Source organism: Halichoerus grypus, chromosome 3 (assembly GCF_964656455.1).
Source record: "Halichoerus grypus chromosome 3, mHalGry1.hap1.1, whole genome shotgun sequence".
Classification (NCBI taxonomy): domain Eukaryota; kingdom Metazoa; phylum Chordata; class Mammalia; order Carnivora; family Phocidae; genus Halichoerus; species Halichoerus grypus.
In genome coordinates, this window is record NC_135714.1 from 187,604,409 (window position 1) to 187,618,485 (window position 14,077).

Genomic DNA, 14,077 nt, shown 5'->3' on the forward strand with positions numbered 1-14,077 from the left:
AATCGCTATACAGTAATTCCATGAAACCCATGTTTGTACAGCCTTGTTTTCTTTTAAAGAATTTGATGATCATACGAATTGGTAAGGTGCAATCAAGCCTAAATTTAGTAGCAGAGAAAACAGTATACACAAGTACACATGTACATGAGTATGCGTGTGTCCAGCTACTGATAAACATGAAAGCGTGTATAGTCCGTGGATACACACATGAGCTCCAGCAATACTAATTACCATTGTCCTAAGGGACATCAAGCAGCAGGTTCACAAAAGAATGCCCTCAGCATTTATTAGCTTTGCACGTGAATTTGTGTCTAAAAACACCACTTGCGGCAAATAAATAAAAACATGTATGTGCCCATTTATATTACATCCATGTGTAAAAGCTTGGGCCTTGGTGGTTTTCTCTCAGTGAGCTGACACAACCTCCCATCTACAGTAGGTTTGATTCTCTCAACTTACAGAAGAGGAACAGGTTCAGATGCTAGCGGCCCAGTAAGGACACGGTGAGAGGAATCTCGTTCCCTTGACTCCAACTTCCATATTTTTTCCACTTCAAATAGAGAATAATTAAGTCACTATGCGAACTGAGCCAGGATGAACAGGAAGTTAACTGAAGGTAAGGCTTAAAGTCTAAATAGGAAACTTAAAGCAAATGGAAATAGAGAAGTCTAGACTGGGAGAAAATGCTGAGAGGCTAGGAAGTCGGGGTGGATATAAAGCATTAGCCGTAGACACTGGAGAGAAGACCCAGGAATCATGTAAGATGAAGATGGCGGCAGCAGATAACTGAAGTGGTGAGATAAGCAGCAGGGGAGGGAGCGGGTGGGGGCTCATCCCACGCTGAGAACGCTGCCAGGACCAACATTCTCACCAAGTCTCAAACCTTACCATCACTGGCAAGCAAATACCGGATTGCCAAACCCCAACTACAGCCTTATGGAAAACCAGCTCGCCTTGTCACTAAAATTAGTCATGTCTACCTTTAGCTGCACGGGAGCCACTGTCTCCTACAAGCGTTCCTTTTGTACATGCCCTAGTTATCCAAAACCTAACCATCATGGGGAACAAAATGTAAAACAATAATTCTGAAGGTGAAATTAATCTTTGAATTATCTCAGTGAACGTCAAGGGACAGCATAATTATTTTCTTAAAGATTGTATGTATTTATTTGACAGAGAGAGAGATACTGAGAGAGGGAACACAAGCAGGGACAGGGGGAGAGGGAGAAGCAGGCTTCCCCCGAGCAAGGAACCTGATGCGGGGCTCAATCCCAGGACCCTGGGATCATGACCTGAGCTGAAGGCAGACACTTAATGACTGGGCCACCCAGGCGCCCAGGACAGCATAATTAGGATGAAAATAGCCACTATTCTCATTAAATCATTTTGTTTGTCCTCTCCTTGATAATGTCACCCAGAGATGAAGTCTTTGACTTTGACATCCAGTTAAAACATTCAACCTTACCCAGGGATAGCCCTCAGTAATAAGCAAGCATCATCTTTTCTTCCTGCCCATGATTTTTGCCCTACATCAAAATCAGTACTTCATTTTGTATTAATGAATAAAGCATTTTTCTACCCAATGCCCAGCATGTAGAAAACTCTCAATAACTATTTGACGTACAGACAAATGTCAGACAGAACTTCTGCAGCACTGAGTTATTCCACACTTACTCTAAGCAGGGATTGTTCCTGCTACTCTGCATACATTCTCTACCAGATGGGGTATTATTTACTCCCAATACGCAGATTGGAAAGGTGGCTTAAAGAAGTTTACTGAGTCATCATCCATGGTTACACAGTCCGTAAATAATTGAGCTGGAGTCCAGTCTACGGTCCCTATCCCCCAAGGGGCATGCTCTGTTCTCCATACCTTAGTGCTTAGGATATGCTTGTCCAGATTAGCTGATACCCAGCATTCACTGGCCACATTCTGCATCCTCTTACAACACCACAGAGAGCAAGGTACATGCTCTTGATCTATTTCTTTCCTCCCAGTGACCATGGATTGATAACTAGTAAAGCCTGACAGGACAGGCCTGTTGGTCATACCGAACACTCTTTGAAAAACCTCAGATGTGAAGCTATCTAGTTCCACTTTACTGGGAAATTAGGTTTTCTGTGTGGAAAACCATGCCTTGTTGCTAACTTTTGAAGGACAATAACCAGATTTTCAGCCAGGTCTTGTTGGCTGTCTCATTTAACGGGTTAGTAATTGAGGAAATTAATAGTGGTAAAAAGGCAAAACATAGAGAACAGAAAAAAGATGAACTTTTATAGCCTTTTATTAGCTCATATCTGGTAGAACTTTGTCAACCTGTAGGCAATGTAATAGGAAATACTTTAAATTGAAAAACTTAAATCTGAATATCTATAAAGATATCTTCCAGGTTGAATTAGTCATCACCTCATAAAGACATGAGGTGAGCAAGAAAGTCTCCAACAAGGGGGACATTTGAACTGATAGCCACAACCGTAACTCTGAGCAGAGAGAAGTGTTTCATGGGACCCTCAGAGCTGGGTGTGTTAGGGTCTGCTCCTTTCTAGACCTTGGTGTGCCCAAGGCAACTTGGCAGGGAGACCAGAGCAGTTAGTCGGATGACCATAATACCCGCCGCCTCCCATGACATACTCAAAATTCTCTGCTTTCAACCATCCTTTCTACACCTTATGAAGGTTCTGAATAATTGGCCTCAGAAACTTCACACAAAAGTGCAGATCAGATATGATCTCTGAGGCCACCTGATTTTGCCACAAAACTTTCTCCACTGTCAATGCCTACAATTCCGGGGAATATGACAAATGTGGTTACACTTTGGGGCCTGCTAAAAAGATTTCAATCTTTTAAATTGCATTGACTCTGGCCCCTTTCAAACAGCTCTTCACTGTAGTATTGCCCAAATTGCTGAATAGACACTGGCCTTTCTTCCTGTGCTCAGGACCCATTCCCACATGACCTGCCATTGGGCTGAGGTTTGTATCTCTGTGAAATAATTTGCTGAGAAAACGTCCACAAGGCCTCAAAGGTGGTTTATTAAATTATTTTTGATGGACTTTTGCTGAGTGGACATTGACCGTATCACAAGGCAAGCACTTCCATGCCTCTGAAATTGTGCTGTCTTACTCCATGTCTCTTGAATAAAGAAATTGAGAAAAGCTACTCATAAAAAGGCCTGGGACCTCCCAAATATTTATCTTGCTGACTGAATTAATCTATAGCCCATTAACTTACCCATTTTATTCAGTACTTATTTCCAAGTGCAGTATTGCTTCTCAAGAGAAAGCATAATGCACCTTACAATGGAAAGAAAGCACTTTATAGTTTGCAAGGAATCTTTTCAATAAATCTGTAAGTGAGGGATGATACATTACTAACGTTGTTTTACAAATACAGGAAATGAGGTTTGTTCAAGTTTATTCAGAGACTATAAAGCAAGAACCCAAACCCAGGTCTTCAGACTCTCAGGCCAGGGTACCTTCTACCCAACCGGCTACCTAGAGAGGCCATAAAGCCAAGTGGTGAAGAGTGTGGCATCTGGATCCATACTGATCAGGTGAAAATCTTGGTTCTATCATCTACTGTTGTGAGTTTGCATGAGTTCTTCAGCCTCTGCACCTCAATTTCCTCATCTGTACAATGAGGATACTCTGGAAAACAGTATGGAGGTTCCTCAGGAAGTTAAAGAGCTACCCTACAACCCAGCAACTGCACTACTAGGTATTTACCCCAAAGATACAGATGTAGTGAAAAGAAGGGGCACCTGTACCCCAATGTTCATAGCAGCAATGTCCACAAGAGCCAAACTGTGGAAGGAGCCGAGATGTCCATCAACAGATGAATGGATAAAGAAGCTGTGGTTCATATATACAATGGAATATTACTCAGCCATCAGAAAGGATGAATACCTACCATTTACATCGGCGTGGATAGAACTGGAGGGGATTATGCTAAGTGAAATAAGTCAAGCAGAGAAAGTCAATTATCATATGGTTTCACTCATATGTGGAACATAAGGAATAGTGCAGATGACCATAGAGGAAGGGAGGGAAAAGTGAATGGGAAGAAATCAGAGAGGGAGACAAACCATGAGAGACTCTTGACACCAGGAAACAAACTGAAGGTTGTGGAAGGGAGGGGGTGGTGGTATGGGGTAACTGGGTAATAGGCATTAAGGAGGGCACGTGATCTGATGAGCACAACTAATGAATCATTGAACACTACATCAAACAACTAATGATGGCTAATGATATATTGGCTAATTGAATTAAAAAAAAAAAAAGAATAGCTCTAACAAGACTGCCATGAGGACTACTTGAATAAATACACCTGAGAAAATTAAAACAGTGTCGGGTACATAGTAATTACCCCGTAGATGTTATAACACCATTCCTATGTGGGGTGGTTATCTGTGAGCCTGTCCAACACCGTACCCACAAATCAATGAGGAGTGCTCTAACATGATAGAAAGTACTAGGCTCAAATCCTGCTTTGTTATGAGACCCTGGGAAGTGTGTGTTTTTAAAAACTTAAATATGTAATATAAAATATTTTTAAATGTGGGACGCCTGGGTGGCTCAGTTGGTTAAGTGTCCGGCTCTTGATATCAGCTCAGGTCTTGATCTCAGGGTCATGAGTTCAAGCCCTGTGTTGGGCTCCACACTGGGTGTAGAGCCTACTTAAGGAAACATATATTTTTTTAATGTAATATACTAGATTCTAGAACTGGAGAGTTAAGCTTTGAAAAAATAACCTGCCGGGGCGCCTGGGTGGCTCAGTCGGTTAAGCATCTGCCTTTGGCTCGGGTCATGATCCCAGGGTCCTGGGATCGAGCCCCGCATCGGGGTCCCGGCTCAGTGGGAAGCCTTCTTCTCCCTCTCCCACTCCCCCTGCTGGTGTTCCGTCTCTCGCTCTGTCTCTCTGTCAAATAAATAAATAAAATGTTAAAAAAAAAAAAAAAAAGAACCTGCCATGTTGTGAATAGCATATATAGAGAGGTCCATATGGCAGAGAAATGTGGGCTTTCTTATTGACTGTTCCAATAAAAAAAGAAAAAATAAGGCATCCCTTTATTATTTGAGGGAAAAACATTTTATGATCAAGAGGGAAAGCACTGTAGAAAACAATTACAAAATTGCTACATAACTGGAAGGGATCATTACTATCTCATTGGGAGGTGTGAATACCGCAACACAGTTTGCTTTAGGACTTATAAATCAAAGCTAAAATTAAGTGACCTTTATAAAAGGACCTATACTGGATGTGAACTTGGTCCTAAATTTCAGTTTCTGATGAAATATCCTGCAGCTCTTGCTCACACACAGAGCCAGAATGCAAACAATTTTTTCTTTTCTGTTATTCAAAATCTATTCTGATAATGTTAACCGTGGTAAAAAAAAAAAAAAAAAAAAATCAAAGACAATAATAACCATGAATAAAAATGCACTATCCCTCTTCCTACCAAGTGACCAGCAACACAAACCTTCCAATCTCTTTGATGCCAAGGACAGCTGTTGGAAGCTGTAAAAGCCCTAGAAGGTGGGTCTGATTGCATCACTTCATCAGCTGAGCCTCCACAAGTGGTTTATAATTTACTTGGTAAAAACAGATAGTCAAACATTGGTCAAGTTCCCTGAAAGGCATCCAGGAGGTTGTCCTTGCTTACTGCACTGACAGAGAGCTGAAAAGTGATGTCCAATTACTGTGATCCCTCATGGAACAGGGACTGCCCTCCAGGACTCGGTCAGTTTGCCGTCCTTTAGAAGAAGAGAGTCAGACCACAGGTAGAAGGGCGGGAGAAATGGTTCCTAATAAGAAACCAAATAAACGCTAGCTCCAAAACTCAAGTCAGAGTGATAGGTTATCAAAACTCCAAAGAGCTACTTTCTGCATTGAAGAAAATGTAGGTTGTCAGAAGTCAGCTTATGAAATTACTAAATGAAAAATATGAAGCATATCAACCTAAACGTTTTTTAATGATTCTGACAGTGATGCACACCTTTCATACTAATGTTAAACTATCCTTTTAACAACAGTACAAAGCTGGTCCAATTTTTTGACACCTAAAAAGCACAGCTTATAGCACGGACAGCCACACAGCCCATGATTATCTCCAGAAGTTTAAGAAGCTCAAACAATCAGGGCACGTGGGTGGCTCAGTCTGTTAAGCGTCTGCCTTCGGCTCAGGTCATGATCCCAGGGTCCTGGGATGGAGTTCCGTGTCCGGTGTCCAGCTCCCTGCTCAGCAGGGAGTCTGTTTGTCTCTCTCCCTCTGCCTCTCCCCCTGCTCATGCTCACTGTTTCTCTTTCTCTCAAATAAAACCTTTAAAAAAAAAAAAGCTCCAACAATCATGCCCAAGGTTCCCTTATAGTGACCTGAGCCATGGCAGATTTCCCATGAAAATAAGATGGAGATTCTCTGGGGCCGTGATTTTTTTTTTTTTTTTTTTCAGATTTAGGATGAGATTTCTTCTAAAGATTCAAATATCCAAAGTTCAAATATTTGCAACCAGGGGCATCAAACTGTAGTCACAGACCCGACACAGCTGGAAGGACCCGGAGAAATTATCAGTCCAAGCTTCTCATTTTATGGCAGGTAACAGCCCAGTGAAGGTGGCTGCTGGACTGCAAGTTTCACAGCCAGGGCGCTGACCCAGGGAATCCAGGAGGGAGAATGGAAATCAGGAATGTGCCCCTCAAGGCCCTCCAGCCCCACCCGCAGGTTCTCACTACCCCCTATCCTTCCCATGAAGCAGAGAACTGCATGCTAACTGAGAACAAATGTGTACCCCTTTAGAAAAAAGGAATTCAGCACTTTCTTTGTCCTCCTTCATTCCACCCTGCCTTTCCTATTCAGACAGCCCACTGTCCTCGCGCTCGGCTCCACCTTTCCAGGGCCTTCACGCCGAGTGCAAGCACAGCGTTCACAGCCTTTCCAGGACCCCAAGGTACAAAGCAAAGTGTTTTGCCTCCCCCTTTCTCTGCGGCTCCTAATAGAGCCAGAAGTGGTGGACTGTGGCACTAGATGCCTCCTTGCGCGCCTTTATAATCACATGGAGCATAAGCAGTAAATGAGGCCGGTTTTGCTTGAAATGCAGAATTTCTGCTAATCAGCTTATGGCTGGTTTGGCCACAAGAATGGCTGTTGCACATTACCTAATCCATCTTTGCCATTTCCTCCCCCATAAGCCTGTGTGTGTGTGTCCTGCGGCGTAAGGAGCTGGGGGCGGGGGCAGGGGGCGGGGCAGGGGGCGGGACGCCGGTGGGCACGTGATTTAGGCGCAGGCGCACTGCCGCGGTTGTGGCTGGAGAAATGGGAGGCAACGCCCTCGCCTCTAATGGCCATTCGGCCACCGGGATTCATTTCATACACTCCTCTCCACACATGAACAGAGCTGGCTATTGCTTTAAATGTAGGACTATTTTATCTAAATGGCCTTGAATGTGGGTCAAACTAATATCATGAGGGAGAAAGAAAAAATACTCCTGTGCACTTTTATCTTAGATACTAAGCCCTGGACAGTGCCTGACTTTGCTAACCAAGGGAAAAACCATTTCCCCATGACACTTGCAAAAAATAAGAGAAAGCCTTAAATGTTTAATGCAATATGATATTCTCGTGTGACTTATCCCACCTATATAAACAGCATCATGGTAAAAAATTTAAAAAACAAAAGACTATCTTATTCTGCTTGACATTACAACCTTTCACTGTATTTTTTTTTAATGCTGTGCATAAGGAAATGGCTTACCTTCCAGCATTTTTTGCAGACTGCTCCTCATGACATGGATGTTCTCTATCCCGATAAACTGAAACTTGATATTGGAGTAGTTGTCTTCGTTCTCATAGCCTTTCCCTGCGGCACGATTTGCCATCGCATTGAGCTGCGGTGGTCAGCAAAACAGAGTAGTCACCAATGATATTCAGGGCATAAAACAACCTAAACATCTCACCGGCAGCGATAACAGCATTCAAAATGGTGTGCAGAAACATAACATGCTTGAAATCACTGGAGCATTCTACCGAGCTATGTGATTCCAGGCACTCCTGCTGAGCGTATACTCAACAGCATAAATGTGTTGATGCGAGGAACACTTTCTTAGCTGGAAAGCATTCTACAGATAAACCCTTCTGGAGATGTGTGTCGCGGTTCCATCAGAGATGCCAAATTGAGTATGGAATTCTGTGATAGAGCCAAGTTGCCCTGACTTAACCAAACGTTATAACCTGTAGGTTGGCAGAAGAATATCAGCAGATACAGGGGGAAATCCAAAGCTCTGTGAGTTAAATTATATCTTCCAGTATTATATTGCCAATAAACACATTATCCTATAGGAATGGTGGTGTGATTTTAATCTGCCTACAAGAATCCCCCAATTAAACCTTGAGCAGGACTCACTGACTAAAATGGCAAGCACATGTAGAACTATCTCCAGGGCCATTTCGCCAGTGATTTTATTTCAATCTAGAGACCTGCTAAGAGGTCTTTTGGACCACTCTCATTACTACAATTTTGTATATGGTGGGGGTTTCCCAGTACAAACTGGGTTAAAGAGAACAGACTTCGAAGAAATGTATTAAATGCAAACTTCTGCCCCCGTCCTGTGTAACTAAAACCAGGAAGGGGACAAGTCCTGCCTTAGCTGGGAAATACATTTCTGGAATGGATGTATTATTGCTAAAATTCCATCCTTGCTGTTTGGCTAAGTGGGTGGTCACAACCTAGGAAACACTATCACTGATCATGTTCAACTTCTGTCCACAAAAGGCAGGCAGGTTCTCCCAGGCAGAGAACTGACACCAGGAACCCACCGCCAGAAAAAATATATCGATTTCACAAATTAACAAATACTTCTCAAAAAGCCAACTTTAAAAAAATGAAGCTAAAAACTAAGCTAAGTTAAAAACATAAATATTCTTTGGCCCAGATCTTTACTTCACACAATTAAAACTACCAGCACATAAAGAGAGACGTCCATTAACACTTTATAATAGTAAAAACCTGAAAACCTATCAATAGGGCAATGGGTAGATAAATTATGGTATATTCACACCCTGAACTTCTACAGGGACAAAAAGACATGGATTTTGGAGAGAGACAGACACAGAGACAGAGACAGACAGACTGATTTGGAATTGGCCCATGACACGGTTAAGTGAAAAGAGTAACCTAAAGAATAATATTCACACAATAATCTCATTTCTTGTAAAACAAAGTACAGATGCATATTTATGTTTATACATGTTTGAATAAGCAGATTAAAACGTATGAACAACGATACCAACCTGGCAGCAGTTAGAGCAGAAACACAGAGGTGACAAGTGCCAGGGGACACTATCAATCCTACTTTAGATGCCTCTGTATTCTTTGTTACCAAGATTATATTAGCTTTGTAATTTAACTAATAGACATAACACGTATTAGAAGTGAAAACTGAAGCAGCAGAGGGCAAGCCAGTGCCACTCCGAGCTGGGGCTGGTGGACACCTCCCTTCTCCGTAGCGGTCCTGCTCACGATTTAGTGCTTATGACATCAGCTGGGGCCCATCAGCCCAAGACACTTCCCAGTGATTGTCACCTTTCTCCTGGGCATGCTATGAGAATAAAGGGTTTGGCCTTCCTCAAGAAAAAAAAAAATACAAAAATGATGCTATTTTGAAGACAACTCCTGTTTATGCTTTAAAATTTTTAAATATTTTAAGGGGAAATTTTTCTCTAAAATTACCTATAGGCATTATTCTTTTGAAACGTACTGTTATAAAATATCACTCCTTTGTATGATTATTTTCCAAAGCTGCTGCCCTATCCTTTACAACAAGCTTTATAAAATAAAACAATTAATAGGATACTTGCAAGAATCCCAATGCTACATGAGCCTTATATTTCTTCTGTATCTTAAATCATTCAAGTTAAACCTACCCACCACATACGTCAGAGATACTCTTTTTAAATAGTGTACTAAATAAAACCCCATATATCATTAGTATTATCATTTGAATGTATAATTAGAACTCTGTGTTCACATTTTTACATAGTTGAGTACCTGTGACCTGGGATAATTTGTTGATAGTCTTTCAAAGGAAAGGAGCAACACAAGATGGCTTCTTGAAAGTCAATGGTACTTCTCATAATGAACAGAAGATGGCAATATTTAATCTATCATCCAAAGTGTACTTTGTCAAGGTTTCCACAGATTTCAGCGGAGACCTATCAGGATAGTGTAGCAAATGCTGAACCGTCAAAGCAGGAAGTACGGTTTTATGAGTAATAAAAATTCAAGAAGCTATCCTGGACCTATTTTATAAATCTCCACATAGAGTGTGCCTTGTATATACCGAACAGTATTAGAGTAAGTCTAATTTGTCCCCCATGCCTTTGGCTGAGAACTCCATCCCACGAGCGAAGGGAAAGCTGTTCATCTCAACTCCAAAAAATTCTCGAAGAAATGAAACATTGGCGGTAACTGCATTCCAGCTTCACTTTACGCATAAGGAATACAACAGAGAAATAACAAGTAGAGCTGGAAAAAAAATACCACTTTCTCATCCAAGATCACGCCACTATTTGATAATCTCAGCATCTTTGGGGGCAGAAAATCTTATCAGTGAAATAAAAAGAACCCACTCATTTCTCCACAAACTTTTTTTTTTTTTTTTAATTTGAGAGAGAGTGGGAGAAAGTGCAAACGGGGGAAGGGGCAGAGGGAGAAGCAGGCTCCCCATTGAGCAGGGAGCCCAATGCGGGGCTCCATCCCAGGACCCTGAGACCATGACCCGAGCCGAAGGCAGACGCTTAATCGACTGAGCCCAGGCGCCCTCCCCACAAACTCCTAATGAACACTTACTGTGTGTCAGATGCTGAACAGAATAAAAAGATGAATAAGAAGCTGTCCCTGCCACCATAAGCTTTTGAGTGTGTCCGGGGAAACACACAGCACCAAATAATAATGGACTCGACCCTCCAGGACTGGGCGGGAGCAGCCCCATGTGGCCTAGGGGATCGGGGGTCACGTCTCATGAAAGCAAGAGGCCTTGAGATGGACTTCAATCATCTGGAAAATGGAGACAAAGGGGAGGGCATTCCAGAAGAGGTGGGACACAAAATCAAGGGGCAGATGGGTATCAGTGAGCCGACCAGTGCCAGTGGGGTCAATGGTTCATGGATGGTAGCAGGAGCGAGAGAGGAGGCTAAAAATTATTTCGAGTCCTCCTCTACAGAGAGGCCCGAGTCAGAAGGTTAGACTTTACCCATGGTGGTGGAGAGCAAGTGAAGGATCCTGACCAGGTTTGTTTGAAAATCCTAAGATGTAGTGTTGATGGCAGAGAAGATCCCCTGGGCTGGGGTGGAGGACACAGGCTCCATGGGGTGCCTGCAGGCCTGGTTTGTGGCCATGTCCCTCCAACTGGTACACAGTAGGACTCAGTGAAGATTTACTGACCGGCTGACCGGCCAAACAAAGGACTGAATATTGGAGTGAAGTGGAAAGGTGAACAGGCAAAGAATGTTAAGAAACAGAATCAGATTCTTCCTCTGACCCTCAATCAATCAATCAGTCAGACACACCAAAACCATGAGAACTTAGCCAATGATAATCTTGGTATCAACTTAATGGTCAGCCTGGTCACTCCGAAGACTACAACTGTCTTAACCCTGCAGTCTCAGATTTCAGCACAGTACATTCTGTACCTGAATAATGACAGGAGCTGATCTGACAGGGTTGGGAAATGAGAACAAAAGTTATCTTGGCAGGAGGAGGACTGGGCCACAGCCTAGCAGCGAGCGTCCCATGACGCTCCTGTCCCTCCCTCCATCTCTAGCTGGTGAAATGAAGAACCTGAACTTGTGACATAAACATGAAAATATGAGAAGGCTTGCTTTCTTGCAGCTACTGAATACAACCCTGCTAGGGAAATCTTCCTTTCCTACCCCGAAGGACATCTTAGGCAGAATGAATAGCTTTTGGATTACACTCAGAGAGAAAAATCACCATCCAGCTCCATTTAAAATTCCAATTCCATATATGATGCAAAATTATCTCTTTCCCTCATTACAGGCTATGAGGACAGGTGAGGGGTCTGCTCTCCTACTCCCTTCCCGTTCCTCTTTCTTCTAGGCGCTATCTGCTTTGGGGGGGGGGGCGTGTAGGAGGTGTGGGGGGGTACAGAGGAGGGATAAGTGGTAAACATCTTTTTATAAAGCTGGCAAGACCACAATTCTCTCTCCATTGACATTGCTGCTTTTCTGATCACACTTGCTGGCCCTCACTGCCCTCTCTGTGAAAAGGATCCAAATGCTGCATCTCCCAGGGCACGTATGTGGGCTCTTGCAGATGCGGGGTACACAGGTCACTGACATGGGAGATCCCCCTGACTCGGGCCTCTTCCAGTCCCCTCAACTTCGCTCCCCAGCAGACACACGCAGCTGGGGACCGCCAGGGGACGAGCCCTCTTTGGAGGGACACTAGCAAGATGGCTCCTATGCACTTCCTTCCTCAGTGTGCACTTGACCCATGGGAAATCCCTCCACCCCTGCACTACCAAACAGAAGGAGTGCAGACTGCCCCCGCCTCTGAACGCTACCAGCTCCCTTTCCCCCTGCTCACCGCCACGGTGGCCATCAGCAAGGATGGGACACATCCCACTAAAAGAGGAGGTCCCAGATTCTCCTCTTTCAGGCACCCCAATCTTTACAACAGATTCTCTCAGACCCCCCCCCCCAGGATTTGGTGAGTAGAAACCACCTAATTACCGATCCCAGAGAAACACAAAAATACCCAACATCCTGTAATGCAACTAAAAAACTGCTTACAGGGTACGATTAGAAGCCATAACCATAAAGCTGTCTTTGGAGAAGGAGCAAGGACAAGAGGCTGAGCATTAGCGGAGGCAGGTGGTTACCTAACCTCCCCATTCTCAGCACTGCTCAGGGCTCCCTCCCAAGGTGCTCGCAGCAGAGCCCAGCTCAGAGCCCTCGTGGCTCCTCTGACCCTGGCCTGATTCCGGATGAGCTTCTGGTTGGTTCTTCAGCTCCGTGTCTCCAGGTTCCCTAGGTGTGTGCTCGGAGGTGCCAACCGTCCTGAGGCTGATGTGGACACAAGGCTCCCCTGGGGATTGCTGTGAACAGCATCGTGGTCGAGTGGAAGGAGCAGAGGCTTTGGCCACAGGTGAGCCCGGATTGGCACGTGGGCTCTGTCCTGAACTCTGCAACCTTGGGCAGATTATTTAACCTCTCCAAATCTACATCTCATTTTCAGGATTATTGTAAGAATTAAACGAGCATTATTACAAGCTCAGCAAAGTCCCAGGCTAAAGTAACAAGAAGTCGTCGACAAGGCTGAGAGAAAATTAGTTCCTCTCATTTTACAATTCAACGTCTAGTGCATCGATACTGTTTCCTATCTTCTTAAGGCACCAAATCCCAGCAGTAATGTATGACCCCAAGGGTATAGTTGTTTTTGAGCAGATATTCAATACATGCTGAGGACCTCACCGCCTCTGCCTCCCAAGATTTTAATGTCAACAAGCAATTCAGAAGGCTTTCATCTCAACAGGCAGTGTGTGGGGTGAGCCTTGCTCCCAGGGCAGGAATGATCCAGATGCTCCCGATCCTGAGAGCAAACCCAGGGCAGGGGCCCCATTTCCCACTGCCACCACCTATAGCAAGCTTGGGCTCCGTCTCCTGGCTACCAAGGAAGCCTAACACTCGGGAACCAAAAATCAACAGCCTTGTTCTTGAACGAACAGATCTAAGCAGTTTAAAACTCACGTGAAGTGTGTGGATGTGTGAGCAAATACAAGAATGGGGCCCTCGGATGAGACACCAGTTTTCTTTAATGGATCAGCATCAAACTTCTTATCGCCTCAAGTAAACACGCTTCATGCTAAATATACCCTTCAAATCAAATCCTCTGGATTAATTCATTTTAAATCCGGAATCCGCCTGGCTCAACAACTGCCACACGTCCCAAAAGGTTTACATGGCATAGTACACACTTGCATCACTGGCCCTGGAATGAGTAGGTGAATCTGTCTGGCTTTTTTTTTAAATCTGGGAACACAGGACAGGAGAAGGGCACCCCA

The 14,077-nt window shown here is 43.9% G+C and overlaps 1 protein-coding gene across 2 annotated transcripts in view; it reads right to left on the reverse strand.

The window, feature by feature from the left end:
* Positions 1-14,077, reverse strand: part of MTMR7 (myotubularin related protein 7) — a 105,721-nt gene that overhangs the window by 20,852 nt on the left and 70,792 nt on the right. For both annotated transcript variants that reach the window (XM_078069685.1, XM_078069684.1), the window contains exon 7: positions 7,750-7,882. In XM_078069685.1, the coding sequence (XP_077925811.1) occupies positions 7,750-7,882 (133 nt within the window). The remainder of the gene's footprint in view (positions 1-7,749; positions 7,883-14,077) is intronic.